Genomic DNA, 14,334 nt, shown 5'->3' on the forward strand with positions numbered 1-14,334 from the left:
TGGGCTGAGAGGGAGAGATTGGGCTGAGAGGGAGAGATTGGACTGAGAGGGAGATTGGGCTGAGAGGGAGATTGGGCTGAGGGGGAGATTGGGCTGAGGGGGAGATTGGGCTGAGAGGGAGATTGGGCTGAGGGAGAGATTGGGCTGAGGGGGAGATTGGGCTGAGGGAGAGATTGGACTGAGGGGGAGATTGGGCTGAGGGAGAGATTGGGCTGAGAGGGAGATTGGGCTGAGGGAGATTGGGCTGAGAGGGAGATTGGGCTGAGGGAGATTGGGCTGAGGGAGAGATTGGGCTGAGAGGGAGATTGGGCTGAGGGAGAGATTGGGCTGAGGGAGAGATTGGGCTGAGGGGGAGATTGGACTGAGAGGGAGATTGGGCTGAGAGGGAGATTGGGTTGAGGGGGAGATTGGGCTGAGGGAGAGATTGGGCTGAGGGAGAGATTGGGCTGAGGGAGATTGGGCTGGGAGGGAGATTGGGCTGAGGGAGAGATTGGGCTGAGAGGGAGATTGGGCTGAGGGGGAGATTGGGCTGAGGGGGAGATTGGGCTGAGGGAGATTGGGCTGAGGGGGAGATTGGGCTGAGGGGGAGATTGGGCTGAGGGAGAGATTGGGCTGAGGGAGAGATTGGGCTGAGGGGGAGATTGGGCTGAGAGGGAGATTGGGCTGAGAGGGAGATTGGGATGAGAGGGAGATTGGGCTGAGAGGGAGATTGGGCTGAGAGGGAGATTGGGCTGAGGGGGAGATTGGGCTGAGGGAGATTGGGCTGAGAGAGAGATTGGGCTGAGGGAGATTGGGCTGAGAGGGAGATTGGGCTGAGAGGGAGATTGGGCTGAGGGGGAGATTGGGCTGAGGGGGAGATTGGGCTGAGAGGGAGATTGGGCTGAGGGAGAGATTGGGCTGAGGGAGAGATTGGGCTGAGGGGGAGATTGGGTTGAGAGGGAGATTGGGCTGAGGGGGAGATTGGGTTGAGAGGGAGATTGGGCTGAGAGGGAGAGATTGGGCTGAGAGGGAGAGATTGGACTGAGAGGGAGATTGGGCTGAGAGGGAGATTGGGTTGAGGGGGAGATTGGGCTGAGGGGGAGATTGGGCTGAGGGGGAGATTGGGCTGAGAGGGAGATTGGGCTGAGAGGGAGATTGGGTTGAGGGGGAGATTGGGCTGAGGGGGAGATTGGGCTGAGAGGGAGATTGGGCTGAGGGAGAGATTGGGCTGAGGGAGAGATTGGGCTGAGAGGGAGATTGGGCTGAGGGGGAGATTGGGCTGAGGGAGAGATTGGGCTGAGAGGGAGATTGGGCTGAGGGGGAGATTGGGCTGAGAGAGAGATTGGGCTGAGGGAGAGATTGGGCTGAGAGGGAGATTGGGCTGAGGGGGAGATTGGGCTGAGAGGGAGATTGGGCTGAGGGGGAGATTGGGCTGAGAGGGAGATTGGGCTGAGGGGGAGATTGGGCTGAGAGAGAGATTGGGCTGAGAGGGAGATTGGGCTGAGGGAGAGATTGGGCTGAGGGAGAGATTAGGCTGAGGGAGAGATTGGGCTGAGAGGGAGATTGGGCTGAGGGGGAGATTGGGTTGAGAGAGAGATTGGGCTGAGGGAGAGATTGGGCTGAGGGGGAGATTGGGCTGAGGGAGATTGGGCTGAGAGGGAGATTGGGCTGAGGGAGAGATTGGGCTGAGGGAGAGATTAGGCTGAGGGAGAGATTGGGCTGAGAGGGAGATTGGGCTGAGGGGGAGATTGGGTTGAGAGAGAGATTGGGCTGAGGGAGAGATTGGGCTGAGGGGGAGATTGGGCTGAGGGAGATTGGGCTGAGAGGGAGATTGGGCTGAGAGGGAGATTGGGCTGAGGGAGATTGTGCTGAGAGGGAGATTGGGCTGAGAGGGAGATTGGGCTGAGGGAGAGATTGGGCTGAGAGGGAGATTGGGCTGAGGGAGAGATTGGGCTGAGGGGGAGATTGGGCTGAGAGGGAGAGATTGGGCTGAGAGGGAGGTTGGGCTGAGGGAGAGATTGGGCTGAGAGGGAGATTGGGCTGAGAGGGAGATTGGGCTGAGAGGGAGATTGGGGGTCTGGGAGAGAAACGTTGAAGAGATAGGGAGAGGGAAATCTAGCTAGTGACATTGCTGCGGAAACAGGGAGCCAGACCGGTCCTGTGCACTAGGAATGACGAACAGCTGAGGGCTGAAACCCAAAGTGAGGTATAACTGCAGTCTCCAGCAGTCCGGTTCTCCCAGCCGACCTTCCTATCGGGGGGAGGTTGCTTTCAACCTCACGACGCCGTCTTTACGATGAGCTCCTTTCACCAAAGGAAGCATTTTCCTTTGCCCAGCTCGTTGTCAGGCTTTCTCTTTATGTGTGCACGCGCTCCTGTGTGTCAGGGTGTCGTCCTGTCAACACCACAAAAAAACCCAACAGTCTGTCAGAGCTCTCTCCAACCAAAGGGAACTCAATAGCAATTAAAGTTAGCATTCCTAACTGTATAGAAATTGCGTGTCTGCATCGCATCGCTCATTACAGAAGAATGAGAGGTGATCTCATTGAAACATATAAAATTCTGAGGGGGATTGACAGGGTAGATGCTGAGAGGCTGTTTCCCCTGGCTGGAGAGTCTAGAACCAGAGGCCATAGTCTCAGGATAAGGGGTCGGCCATTTAAGACTGAGATGAGGAGGCATTTCTTCACTCAGATGGAGTATATCTTTTGGCGATGTTCCCTTGTCACCTATCCTACGGCCATTGAAGCCCAGAATTTATTGATCAATATTATAAATCAGAACCGTGCTTTGCACTTAAGAAACCATTCAAATAAATAAAAAATAGCGAAAGGAATGGGGTTTAAAATGTCACTTAAGGTCAAATGTGCAGTTTATTGATAGCTGAACAATCAATTTGATGAATGTATAATAATAATGCGTTACATCTCTACTGAAAGGTGACACCAGCGGTCAATCTATGAATTCCATTGATGCTCTCAGTTGCTTCCTTTACAACAGTTTAACCTGAAGCCCCGTGATACGAATGAATCCAACTCTTTGCCAATGATTGGATCTTTTTCTTAATATATACACGTCAGCCTTCAAGTTGTACTGTGCAACATTAACAAATGCACATTTAACACACGTGTTGTATGAAATTCTTTTCTGTGCCGTTTTGACAGAGGCATTAAGATTAATGGGTCAATGCTTCAGCTGCATTAGCGGACAAGGGAATGCCCTACAAAAATGTTTTAAAATTCATTCTCGGGATGTGGGCACCGCTGGCAATTTATTGCCCGTCCCCTAGCTGCTCTTGAGAAGATAAGAACATAAGAATGTTAGAAATAGGAGCAGGAGTCAGCCATTCGGCCCCTCGAGCCTGCTCCGTCATTCAACAAGATCATGGCTGATCTTCGACCTCATCTCCACTTTCCTGCACTATCCCCATATCCCCTGATTCCCTTTAGTATCCAAAAATCTATCGATCTCGGCCTGGAATATACTCAACGACTGAGCCTCTACAGCCCTCTGGGGTAGAGAATTCCAAAGATTCACCACCCTCTGTGTGAAGAAATTTCTCCTCATCTCAGTCCTAAAGGGCCGACCCAGATGGTGCTGATTGGCTCTTCCCCCCTCCCCTCTGAAGGGAAACGCCATTGTTTAGTGTTTATTCACTTTAATCTTTTAGACTTTCTGCTGGTTTATGAATTCCTTTACGCCAAATTTGCCGATTAGCAATTTTCATTTAAACTAAAAATAGACACCATGACTTCATCTTTCTCTCTCACTTCTGGTTTCAAGTTGTGCCCTGTCAGTTCTGGCTATATATACCGGTAGCCCCTTGGAGGCTTGGCATGCCCTTCATTCTTATATCTATGTATATCTTGGTTTCTTGGCCAGTACTTATCCCTCAATCAACATCACTAAAACAAAGTATCTGGTCATTTATCACATTGCTGTTTGTGGGAGCTTGCTGTGCGCAAATTGGCTGCTGCGTTTACCTACATTACAACAGTGACCACACTTCAAAAAGTACTTCATTGGCTGTAAAGCGCTTTGGGACATCCTGAGGTTGTGAAAGGCGCTATAGGAATGCAGGTCTTTCTTATTTTCCACATTGCTTTGCATTTTTCAAGACTGCAGTTACAGTGTCGCTTTTGCACAATGAGACAAATGTGAGACGCAACTCAAATCATCAAACACGCGGAGGAGTGAAAGACCCAGCAATTGAAGGTTTGAAACCCGTTTCTCAGTTCGCAGGTAACAGTATAACTCTGATTTATTGGAGTTCAGTAGTACAGCAGGCTCTGCATTTCAGCAACAATGTATATTGAAAATGCTGTGGGTTTTGCCTACAGTACAGCTGTTGGGCATTCGGTGAAAGTTCCTTCCAGGATTTCACATTCCTTTTCAATTCTTGCTTTTGTTATGATGTACACCTTCATCAGGCTGATGTCCATGGTGTGCCTTGGTATACAGATACCCAGAGCAGGCTATGGAATCACTGACAAATTGAATAAATCTGAGTGATAGTATAACTCCGGTCTGTTGTGCACTTGAACTGAAAGCGTTCTCAGATCGGTGTGTGCAATAGGCTGAAGTTCCATCAGAAGGTTTGCTTGTACTGTTTGGCTCACCCCTCCCTATCTCTGTAACCTCCTCCAGCCCTACAATCCTCCGAATACTCTGCGTTCCTCCAATTCTGGCCTTTTGCGCATCCCCCACTTCCTTCAACCCACACCATTGGCGACCGCGCCTTCAGCTGCCTGGGCCCTAAGTTCTGCAATTGCCTCCCTAAACCTCTCCGCCTCTCCACCTCCCTCTCCTTTCTTTAAGTTGCAGCTTAAAACGTACCTCCTTGACCACCTGTCCTAATGTCTCCTTCTATGGATCGTTGTCACCAATTGTCTGATTACGTTCCTGTGCAGCGCCTTGGGACAGTTTACTATGTTAGAGGCGCTATATAAATGCAAGTTGTTGTAGTAGTGAGATCATGAAAATGACTGAGTTCCTTCTGCTTTTCCACCAACATTGGCACTTGTGCCTTCAGATTTTAATAGACGACAAATGAGGGGGCAGCACGGGCTCTACAAATAGTTTCAACCCTCCCGGACCAGCGAGACAAAATGAAAAATCCTGCAGTGTTCCAACTTCTAATTGCTTTCAAATGGCCTCTTGTTAGAAACTGAGTTTGTGTAAAGATCGGTTGAGGATCGGATCTTCATTACTCACTGTGTGGTCACCAGACTGAGACCACCCTCAGACTGGGACACCCTTGGCCATACACTTGAGCCAAACACAATGATGTGCAAGTTGGTTACTTGGGGAGTCATTTTAACCGAACTCCCTGGGCGGGAATCCCACGGGATCGGGTGGAACGGCGGTTTTACCTGCCCAATATTGACTTCAATGAAGGGTAAAATCGGGCAGGGTGTGAAACCGGTGTTGCTCCCGATCCCGTCAGCTTCACAACGTGCGGGTTAGGTTAGAATTGGCACCGTGACGTTGGCTGAAGATGTTACTGGATATTTGCGACAATGTTGCTTTGGTTGCCTTGATTCAAGCCCCGTGGCATTGGCTGGAATCAGCAGACGGGGATCCTTATGTGAACCCAACCCAGTCCCGTGTCTCAATCAGTGACTTTATTCATCCGGCTCCATGCGACACTCTGCTCAGCCACGGAAAATATCTGTCCTCTCGCAAACTTAGACTGTGAGGCCATTGGGTCGTAGTTTCTGGAGATTTGAAACTCTGCAAAGAGATTTTCAATTCTGTCATAAATTTGTTAGTGACTAAAGTGGCAAAAATCTCTGGGCTTAATGAGTAATGTTTAAAGTACCGTTTATACCTTTTCTCTAGAAAAGAGAAGGCTGAGGGGTGGCCTGATAGAGGTCTTTAATATTAGAAGATGTTTCCACTTGTGGGGGAGACCAGAACTAGGGGCCATCAATATAAGATAGTCACTAATAAATCAAATCGGGAATTCAGGAGAAACTTCTTCACCCAGAGAGTGGTGAGAATGTGGAACTCGCTGCCACAGGGAGTGGTTGAGGCGAATAGTATAGATGCATTTAAGGGGAATCTGGATAAAGACACGAGAAAGGAATAGAAGGATATGTTGATGGGGTGAGATAAGGAGGGGTGGGAGAAGGCTGGTGTGGAGCATAAACACCGGCATGGACCAGTTGGGCCGAATGGCATGTTTCTGTGCTGTAAAGTCGATGTCATTCCCCTATATAGCGCGTACGTTTAAATGTGTGATGTATATATCTCACTACATAACACATTTGGGAACACCCTACCAAAATGTCCTGTTTACAGTACAATTCCTTTGGTTCTTGCAGGCTTTTTCTTCCGTATCAATTGTAATAACTACTAGCATTGCAGATTGCAAACAGTTAAAGTGCGAGCTTGGACCAATTGGTAATACTCTTGCTTCTGAGTTGGAAGGCTGAGGGCTCAAGTCCCCTCTGGCATTTGAGCATATAACCTAGGCTCATACTTCAGTACAGTACTGAGAGGGTGCTGCATTGTCAGGGGGTGCTATCCTTCAGATGTCTGAAAGGGCGGTGGAAGCAGATTCAATAGTAACTTTCAAAAGGGAATTGGGTATATACCTGAAAGAGAACGATTTTCAGGGCTATGGGGGAACAGCAGGAGGTAGAAGGACTAATTGGAGAGCTCTTTCAAAGAGCTGGCACAGGCACGATGGGCCGAATGGCCTCCTTCTGTGCTGTAAGAGACTAGGATGAGATATTGAACCAAGTCTATTTCACAGAATCACAGAATCACAGAAACCCCACAGTGCAGATAGAGGCCATCTCGGCCCATCGAGCCTGCACCGACACATATCCCACCCGATCCCCGTAACCCCTACACCAACACATATCCCACCCGATCCCCGTAACCCCTACACCAACACATATCCCACCCTATCCCCGTAACCCCACGTATTTAATCCCCCTAACACTGAGGGTCAATTTATCATAGCCAATCAACCTAACCCGCACATCTTTGGACTGTGGGAGGAAACCGGAGCACCCGGAGGAAACCCACGCAAACACGGGGAGAATGTGCAAACTCCACACAGACAGTCGCCTGTTCAAGTAGGTGTGAATAATCCCAAGGCACTATTCAAAAAAAAGGCAAGACATTCTCCTAACGTTGTCAACCAATACTGCCAAGGACATCATCTAATTGTGGTCATGGGATCTTGCTGTGCACAAGATGACTGCACATTAAATTAATTCACTCTACGCAAAGTGCTTTAGGATATCTCAACAAGCCAAATGCTTTCTTACCAGCATCTTAAACCAGCTCCAACTGAAGTCCATTCATGAAATAGTATAGTTTAAATAAATATTTTATTGTAATCATCTCTTATTATTTTTATTTTTTTAAATGTGTACAGCCGAATCAGTGGTTGGGTGAAGTTTATGATTTGGTACAGGTGAAAAAAACGAAGACAGGAACACAAGGTGCAGCTTCACGATCCTAAGACTAACTTTAATACATTTTGCATGAATGTAGCACGTTTTGCGATTGACAAATCACACGGCTGAATAAATGGACTCCCAAGGGACCTGGAGAACGGAACTCTTAAGTTAATTACTATTCACCATGTCGAAATCGAACAATGTCGAGTTGGTCGTATCCGATGCCATCTGATATCCACACTGCTCCAATGGAGAAGTTGATGTTGTAGGGTCTGGGGTATCAACTTGGAACATCTCTTCCTCTTGTTGGACCTCCGGCTCTTCCGTGGGACGCTGGCAGTGCCTTGATCTTCTCGTGTGCTTTTCTTTCTTCCTTTTCTTTTTTTTCTTGAAGACCTTCATGCCCTTGTAGAAATAGCAACTGAAAAGGAATTTGACCAGACAAGAACATCTAATTAACTCTGAGCACTGTAACGCTGAGGTTTACAGTTTTAGCAGGATCCTACCAAATTGAGAAGTAATCTAGCATTTTTTTTTTAAGGTTAGATTTTTCGGCAAGTTGGCGAATGGAGCCTGGGGAATTGAGCGAGGTGGCGCACTTGGGTGAAGTGTAAGCTGGAGAAGCCATGGAGCAGGACACGAGGCTCAAGGTGAATCAGGGATGGAGTCAGGTTGGTTTCCTGTTATCTGGCAACTGGGTACAGCAAAGTCTTGGGCCTGAAGTGGGGTGTAGGTGTTCCTGGGGCTGAGGCTCAGAGCGCAGGCATCCCAGGGGCTGAGACTGGAGTGCAGGACCTCTGGGGCTGGAGTGCAGGACCTCTGGGGCTGGAGTACAAGTCTGAGTCTGCGGCCAGGATTGTGTGCATTCCTTAAAACCATTCACAGCACAGGAAGGGGGCCATTCGGCCCATCGAGTCTGTGCAAGCTCTTTGCTGGAACTATCCAAAGCTGTTCCCATTGCTGCGCTCCCTCCCCATAACCCTGTGCCCTCCTCTGCTCTAAATATTTCACCAATTTTCCATTAAGGGATGCAATGGTCTCTTTCTCAACCATTCCCTACAAAGTATTCCTTGCTCCAACAAAGTTCTGTGTAGAGACATGAACCTCTTATTTTAAATTGATGACTCCTCTTCACTTACTCTCCAACCGGAGGGAATGGTCTTTTCCCCATTAGCCCTATGGAGACCCTTCAAAATGTTAACAACCTCAGTCAACCTGTGGACACAGTCCCAGAATTTCAAATCTCTCCTCACAACTATAGTTTCCCATCCCTGGTATTATCCTAGTGAAACATCTTGCGATTTTCACCTGTATTATCTGCAAGGGATTTTATTTTGATTCAAGTTATGATTTGTTTTACATAGAATTACATTATATCGAATTTACAGCACAGAAACAGGCCATTCGGCCCAACTGGTCTATGCCGGTGTTTATGCTCCACACGAGCCTCCTCCCACCCCTCTTCATCTCACCCTATCAGCCTAGCCCTCTATTCCTTTCTCCCTCATGTGTTTATCCAGCTTCCCCTTAAATGTATCTCTGCTATTCGCCTCAACCACTCCCTGTGGTAGCGAGTTCCACATTCTCACCACTCTCTGGGTGAAGAAGTTTCTCCTGAATTCCCTATTGGATTTATTAGTGGCTATCTTATATTGATGGCCTCTAGTTCTGGTCTCCCCCACAAGTGGAAACATCTTCTCTACATCTACCTTATCAAACCCCTTCATAATCTTAAAGACCTCGATCAGGTCACCCCTCAGCCTTCCCTTCTAGAGAAAAGAGCCCCAGTCCGTTCAGTCGTTCCTGCTGGTTGTACCCTCTCAGTTCTGGTATCATCCTTGTAAATCTTTTTTTGCTCCTTCTCCCATGCCTCTATATCCTTTTTATAAAATGGAGACTGGAACTGATTTTGCTATAGGTCAGATTTAGCGTATAAGGGATTAACTCCCAGGGAAATGCAGCACTTCTTATGAATAAGCATTAAAGCCAGTAGACATTTAAACAATGGGTGGAGACCACGGAGATTCAAAGGCCGGAATTTTCTCCAGGGAGGCAGGTTGGGGGCCGGGATTCCGGCAGATCCTGCCGACTTTAACGGCAGGGCCTGATTTGCACGCGAGGCCTCGGATAGGAACATAAGAACATAAGAAATAGGAGCAGGTGGAGGCCAATCAGCCCCTCGAGCCTGCTCCGCCATTCAATAAGATCATGGCTGATCTTCTACCTCATCTCCACTTTCCTGCACTATCACCATATCCCTTGATTTGCTTAATATTCAAAAATCTATCGATCTCTGTCTGAATAAACTCAACGACTGAGCCTCCACAGCCCTCTGGGGTAGAGAATTCCAAAGATTCACCACCCTCCGAGTGAAGAAATTTCTCCTCATCTCAGTCCTAAATGGCCGACCCCTTATTCTGAGACTGTGACCCCCCGTTCTAGACTCCCCAGCCAGGGGAAACATCCTCCCTGCATCGACCCTGTCAAGCCCTGTAAGAATTGTGTATGTTTCAATGAGATCACCTCTCATTCTTCTAAACTCTAGAGAATATAGGCCTAGTCTACTCAATCTCTCCTCATAGGACAATCCCCCCATCCCAGGAACCAGTCTGGTGAACCTTCGTTGCACTCCCTCTATGGCAAGTATATCCTTCTTTAGGTAAGGAGACCAAAACTGTACACAATACTCCAGGTGTGGTCTCACCAGGGCCCTATATAATTGCAGTAAGACATCTTTACTCTTATATTCAAATCCTCTTGTAATAAAGGCCAACATACCATTTGCTTTCCTAATTGCTTGCTGTACCTGCATGTTAACTTGAGAGGCTGGCTGGCTGCAAGCAGCTAGGCCGGCAGATGTGAGGGTTCAGTCTGGGGGAGGGATCGCGGGAGGGGCGGGGAGCCGGGAATCAGCAGTCGGGGCTCGCTGGGGGGGGTGGGGGTTAGTCGGCAGTGGAGGATCGGGGATCGCGGGAAATGGGTCGATGGGGGATGGGGTGGGAGCTCGGCCGGACCATCGGCGGTGGGGGGGGGTTCAGGGATCGGTGGGGTGGAGAGAGGATCGGGGCTGGACTCAGCATCATCGGGGGGGGGTGCGGGGGAGGCCTCATGGTGGGGTTCGGAGGTCTGGGAAAGCGATCGGAGGCCTCGTGGGGGGTCTCCAATCGTGGGGGGTGGGTACGGCCAGGCCCCTGGATTCAGGAGGTGGGTATAAAGCCACTTAACCTCCTGGATGCAACAATCCCCACCTCTGTTTAACTGGCGGGTTTCACGAATTGTGTGAAACCCGTCCACAGGCTGTTAAATTCAAAATGGACGGGGAAAAAAAGGCTTCCAGCCTCATTATAATATTTAAATTGACGTACTGCCCCCTGGGAGCGGGTTGGCCGCCCGTTCCCCACCCCCCCACCCGCCCGCCGACCTGCCCCCCCGTTAAAACCGGAAGTGGGCGGGTTGGAGGCGGGATCAGGTCGGGAATCCCATTTTTAACACTTTAACTGCCCCCACGCTCCAAACCCACCTGTTTTTTTCAGGGGGAAATTCCGGCCAAAGTGTTCATGAGCTACCACAGTGAGACAGGACGAACATGAGGCTGGTTACTTTTACACCTTACTGGTTTTCTTAAACAATGGGAATAGCTCAGGGGTCAATTAGCTGAAACAGCTAGTTATACCCCAGGAACAAATATATAGGAAACATATCTCCTTCCCCTCCTTGTTAATTTTTTATTGGTAGTTCACATTCCTGTTTGCTATTTGGGAACTGATGGGTTCCAGGCCGCACTGGTTGTGACTTGTTGGTGTTTTATGATATTTCAGTCAATTAAAGGCGAACATGACGTAGGCTTTCGAACGTGATGCTTTGCGGTGTGACAGGTGCAGGGGGCAGCATTGATCATGGATACAAAAGACCTACCTATCTAGAGATAGATAAATACATCGCTGGTGAGAAGGACGGGGTTAAGATACAGCTCAGCCATGATCTCATTGAATGGCGGAACAGGCTCAACCACATTGCAGTTTCCCAGGTTAGACTCAATCTGTGCTGGGTTAGCTGACCCTATTCTAAGGCCCTCCCTTATGCTCCCAGAACAAGGGGGCAACACCTTAAAATTAGAGCCAGGCCGTTCAGGGGTGATGTCAGGAATCACTTCTTCACACAAAGGGTGGTGGAAATCTGGAACTCTCCCCCCCAAAAAGCTGCTGAGGCTGGGGGGTCAATCTAAAATTTCAAAATTGAAATTGATAAATTTTTGTTGGGTAAGGGTATTGAGGATTATGGAACCAAGGCGGGTAAATGGAGTTAAGATACAGATCAGCCACGATCTAATTGAATGGCAGAATAGGCTCGAGGGGCTGAATGGCCTCCTCCTGTTCCTATGACCCAGTTCACCATCCCTTCTTTACGCTTAAGTTTTAGTTATTGACATGAATCTTGTCATTCATGTGGAACTGACTTATGAAATGATACTGGGCGGCCTGCTGGTGGCGCTGTCCAGGGAGAGTATAAATACTTGGGCACGGGCCCAGCTTGCTCAGGACATTCTTTAACAGGAACTAGTGAAGGACACAACTAGATCTCCATGTTGAAAAACAGTTGATTAAAGCTTTGTTTAACGCTTAGACCAAGTGCCTAGTAGTTTTCTTACGTCAGTTATTACTATTGATTGCCAGAGTTATACTGGGCAGTAGTTGGGCAAATAGCGCGACTCTCCGCCCAGGAATGTCCATCTCCCGGGGATGCGGAGGATCTGTCAAGAAGATTCTTGGGTGGTGGTTGAGCTTGGTTTAGGAATGCAAATGTTTAAAATGAGTTGGCGCTGCTTTCTCAGCCAAGCCAACTGCCCATTTGCAACAAAGTGTCCTGTCAGGTAGAACAACTCGCAGTCGTGACGTGCGGCGAAAGGCGGGTAAACTGACCGCTGGGCTTCTTGCGTCGTCGGGTGTGTCTCCTCTCCATCGACAGTGGCTGTGGAGAAGCCTGAGGGCTAAACAACCCAACCTTTCCAGCTGAAGGAAGAGAGATGGGGAGGCAGCAGAGAAGAAGATGTCACAGGGAGAATTATATATATTAATTAAAAAAGAGAGAGTATTGACAATGGACAGTCTCCATGAAGCACGTTGGTAGCTGAGATAAGGGTTGCCAACCCAGTCTCCAGGAATTAAAGGTTAATCTCCAGGACAGTGCTGCGAACAAATGCGGGGAGAAAAATCACTGAAAAAATATTGGGCCTGAATTTGCGAACGGAGGCCTCTGAACCGCAATAAACCTACGCACCTCACCTGCTGGTCCTGGGTCCATGGGGACTCACGCTCCTGGGCCTCTACACGTGGGGCTGCGCAGAGACCGAGGTACCCCAGGGGGCAAGCGCCCTGTGGATCACGTGGGCCGGCCCAACCAATCAGAAAGGGGATTCCCATTGTGCGTATGGAGATTCTATTTACGTACGGAATCCCCATAAACTTAATAGGAATCAGCCAAAAAACACAGGTACACAAATTAAAAAAATCATTACATGTTTAAAATTAATTAAAATACAATTTCTTAAAACATTTAGAACAAAATTGTTACTTTTTGAAAAATAAATGTAAACATTTTTTAAGAGGCCAAAAATAACGCAAACTTACTTTACGGATTTTTGAATGTTAAAAATTATTTTTAAAATGTTATTTTAATACTTATTTTCACACTTACGCTGGTAAAAGTAGGCCTTACGCCTGCTGTTATTGGGTGTAAAAGTTTCACGGGCATTCGCTGGGCAAATAGCCCGACTCTCCGCACGCGGATGTCCATCTCCTGGGGATGCGGAGGATCTGTCAAGAAGATTCTTTACAGATCGCAAGTTCTGGATTTTCGTGCACATGCTGCCCAGGAGTAAACCCGGAGCTTGCGAGGTGCGTATGGCAGCGTACGGGCCGCGTATGCAGTCATAAGCTCCGGAAAATCCGGGCCAATGTCTATTGTTTTCATTCTCTTTGAACACTTTTGTTTATTAGTTATAAAAATATTGGAAATGGGGGGGCGGGGTAAGTATGTTTGGAGGTGGGAGGTCAGGAATAAAACCGCCAGGAATACATCCAGCCCGAGCCGGTTACCCTAGTCTGAGAGACAGAGAGCAACTTCTCCAGAACATTGTACGTACCACAGCACGATACCGGCCACAGTTCCCATCAGTAGAATCCCAGTGACGACTCCTGCAATGATCTCCAGCCCCAAGGTTGACACGCCAGTCTTTGTCGATATAGATTGTATTCCCTTTGATAAAGTCACCAAGTGCTTGTCAAAGTCAGCAAATTCACTACAGGAGTCTAGATTAGAGCCTTCAGTTGTCCTCTGTTTTGCCGCGCCCATTGCCTTTTTCAGTGCCTTTTGCATTTTAGGAGTTGTACCTAAACAATGTAATCAGAACGTACGTTATTATAGAATAGAACGATACAGCACAGGAGGAGGCCATTCGGCCCATCGTGCCTGTGCCGGCTCTTTGAAGGAGCTCTCCAATTAGTCCCCCTCCCCTGCTCTGTCCCCATAACCACTGCAAATTGTTTTCCTTATTATTTGTGGGGGGGTGGGTTTCACTGTTAATTTTCTCCCCTCTGTCTGAAGGGAAAACTCCTTTACTTTGCCCAGGTGGTCATCGCGGTTTCAGGTGCAAGGTTAGGTAGCGGTGTTGGCAGGATATTGAACCTTGGGGTGGGGAGGTGCGGGTGGTGGGGGTGGTTGGGGGAGGTGATACACGCACTTCCAGCAAGGGTTCGTGAATTTTAAATTCTGAGGAGAAACTACGTAAACTCGGCTTGTATTCCCTGGAATATAGAAGGCGTGATTTGATCGAGGGTTTTTAGAATTTTGAAAGGAATTGATGGGGTAGATGGGGAGAAACCTTTTCCGCTGTTGGGGGAGTCCAGGACAAGATGAGATAACCTTAAAATCAGAGCCA

The 14,334-nt window shown here is 48.4% G+C and overlaps 1 protein-coding gene across 1 annotated transcript in view; it reads right to left on the reverse strand.

Moving 5' to 3' along the window:
- Nucleotides 1-7,440: 7,440 nt before the first annotated feature.
- Nucleotides 7,441-14,334, reverse strand: part of LOC147103529 (uncharacterized) — a 34,323-nt gene continuing 27,429 nt past the window's right edge. The window contains exons 3-4 of the mRNA XM_085962128.1: nt 13,540-13,786; nt 7,441-7,818 (exon numbers count right to left, since the gene is read on the reverse strand). Of these exons, the coding sequence (XP_085818254.1) occupies nt 7,566-7,818; nt 13,540-13,786 (500 nt within the window). The 3' untranslated portion in view covers nt 7,441-7,565. The remainder of the gene's footprint in view (nt 7,819-13,539; nt 13,787-14,334) is intronic.

The sequence above is a fragment of the Somniosus microcephalus genome, chromosome 19 (genome assembly GCF_052327205.1).
Source record: "Somniosus microcephalus isolate GS21.2 chromosome 19, FLI_Smic_1.0, whole genome shotgun sequence".
Taxonomy (NCBI): Eukaryota; Metazoa; Chordata; class Chondrichthyes; order Squaliformes; family Somniosidae; genus Somniosus; species Somniosus microcephalus.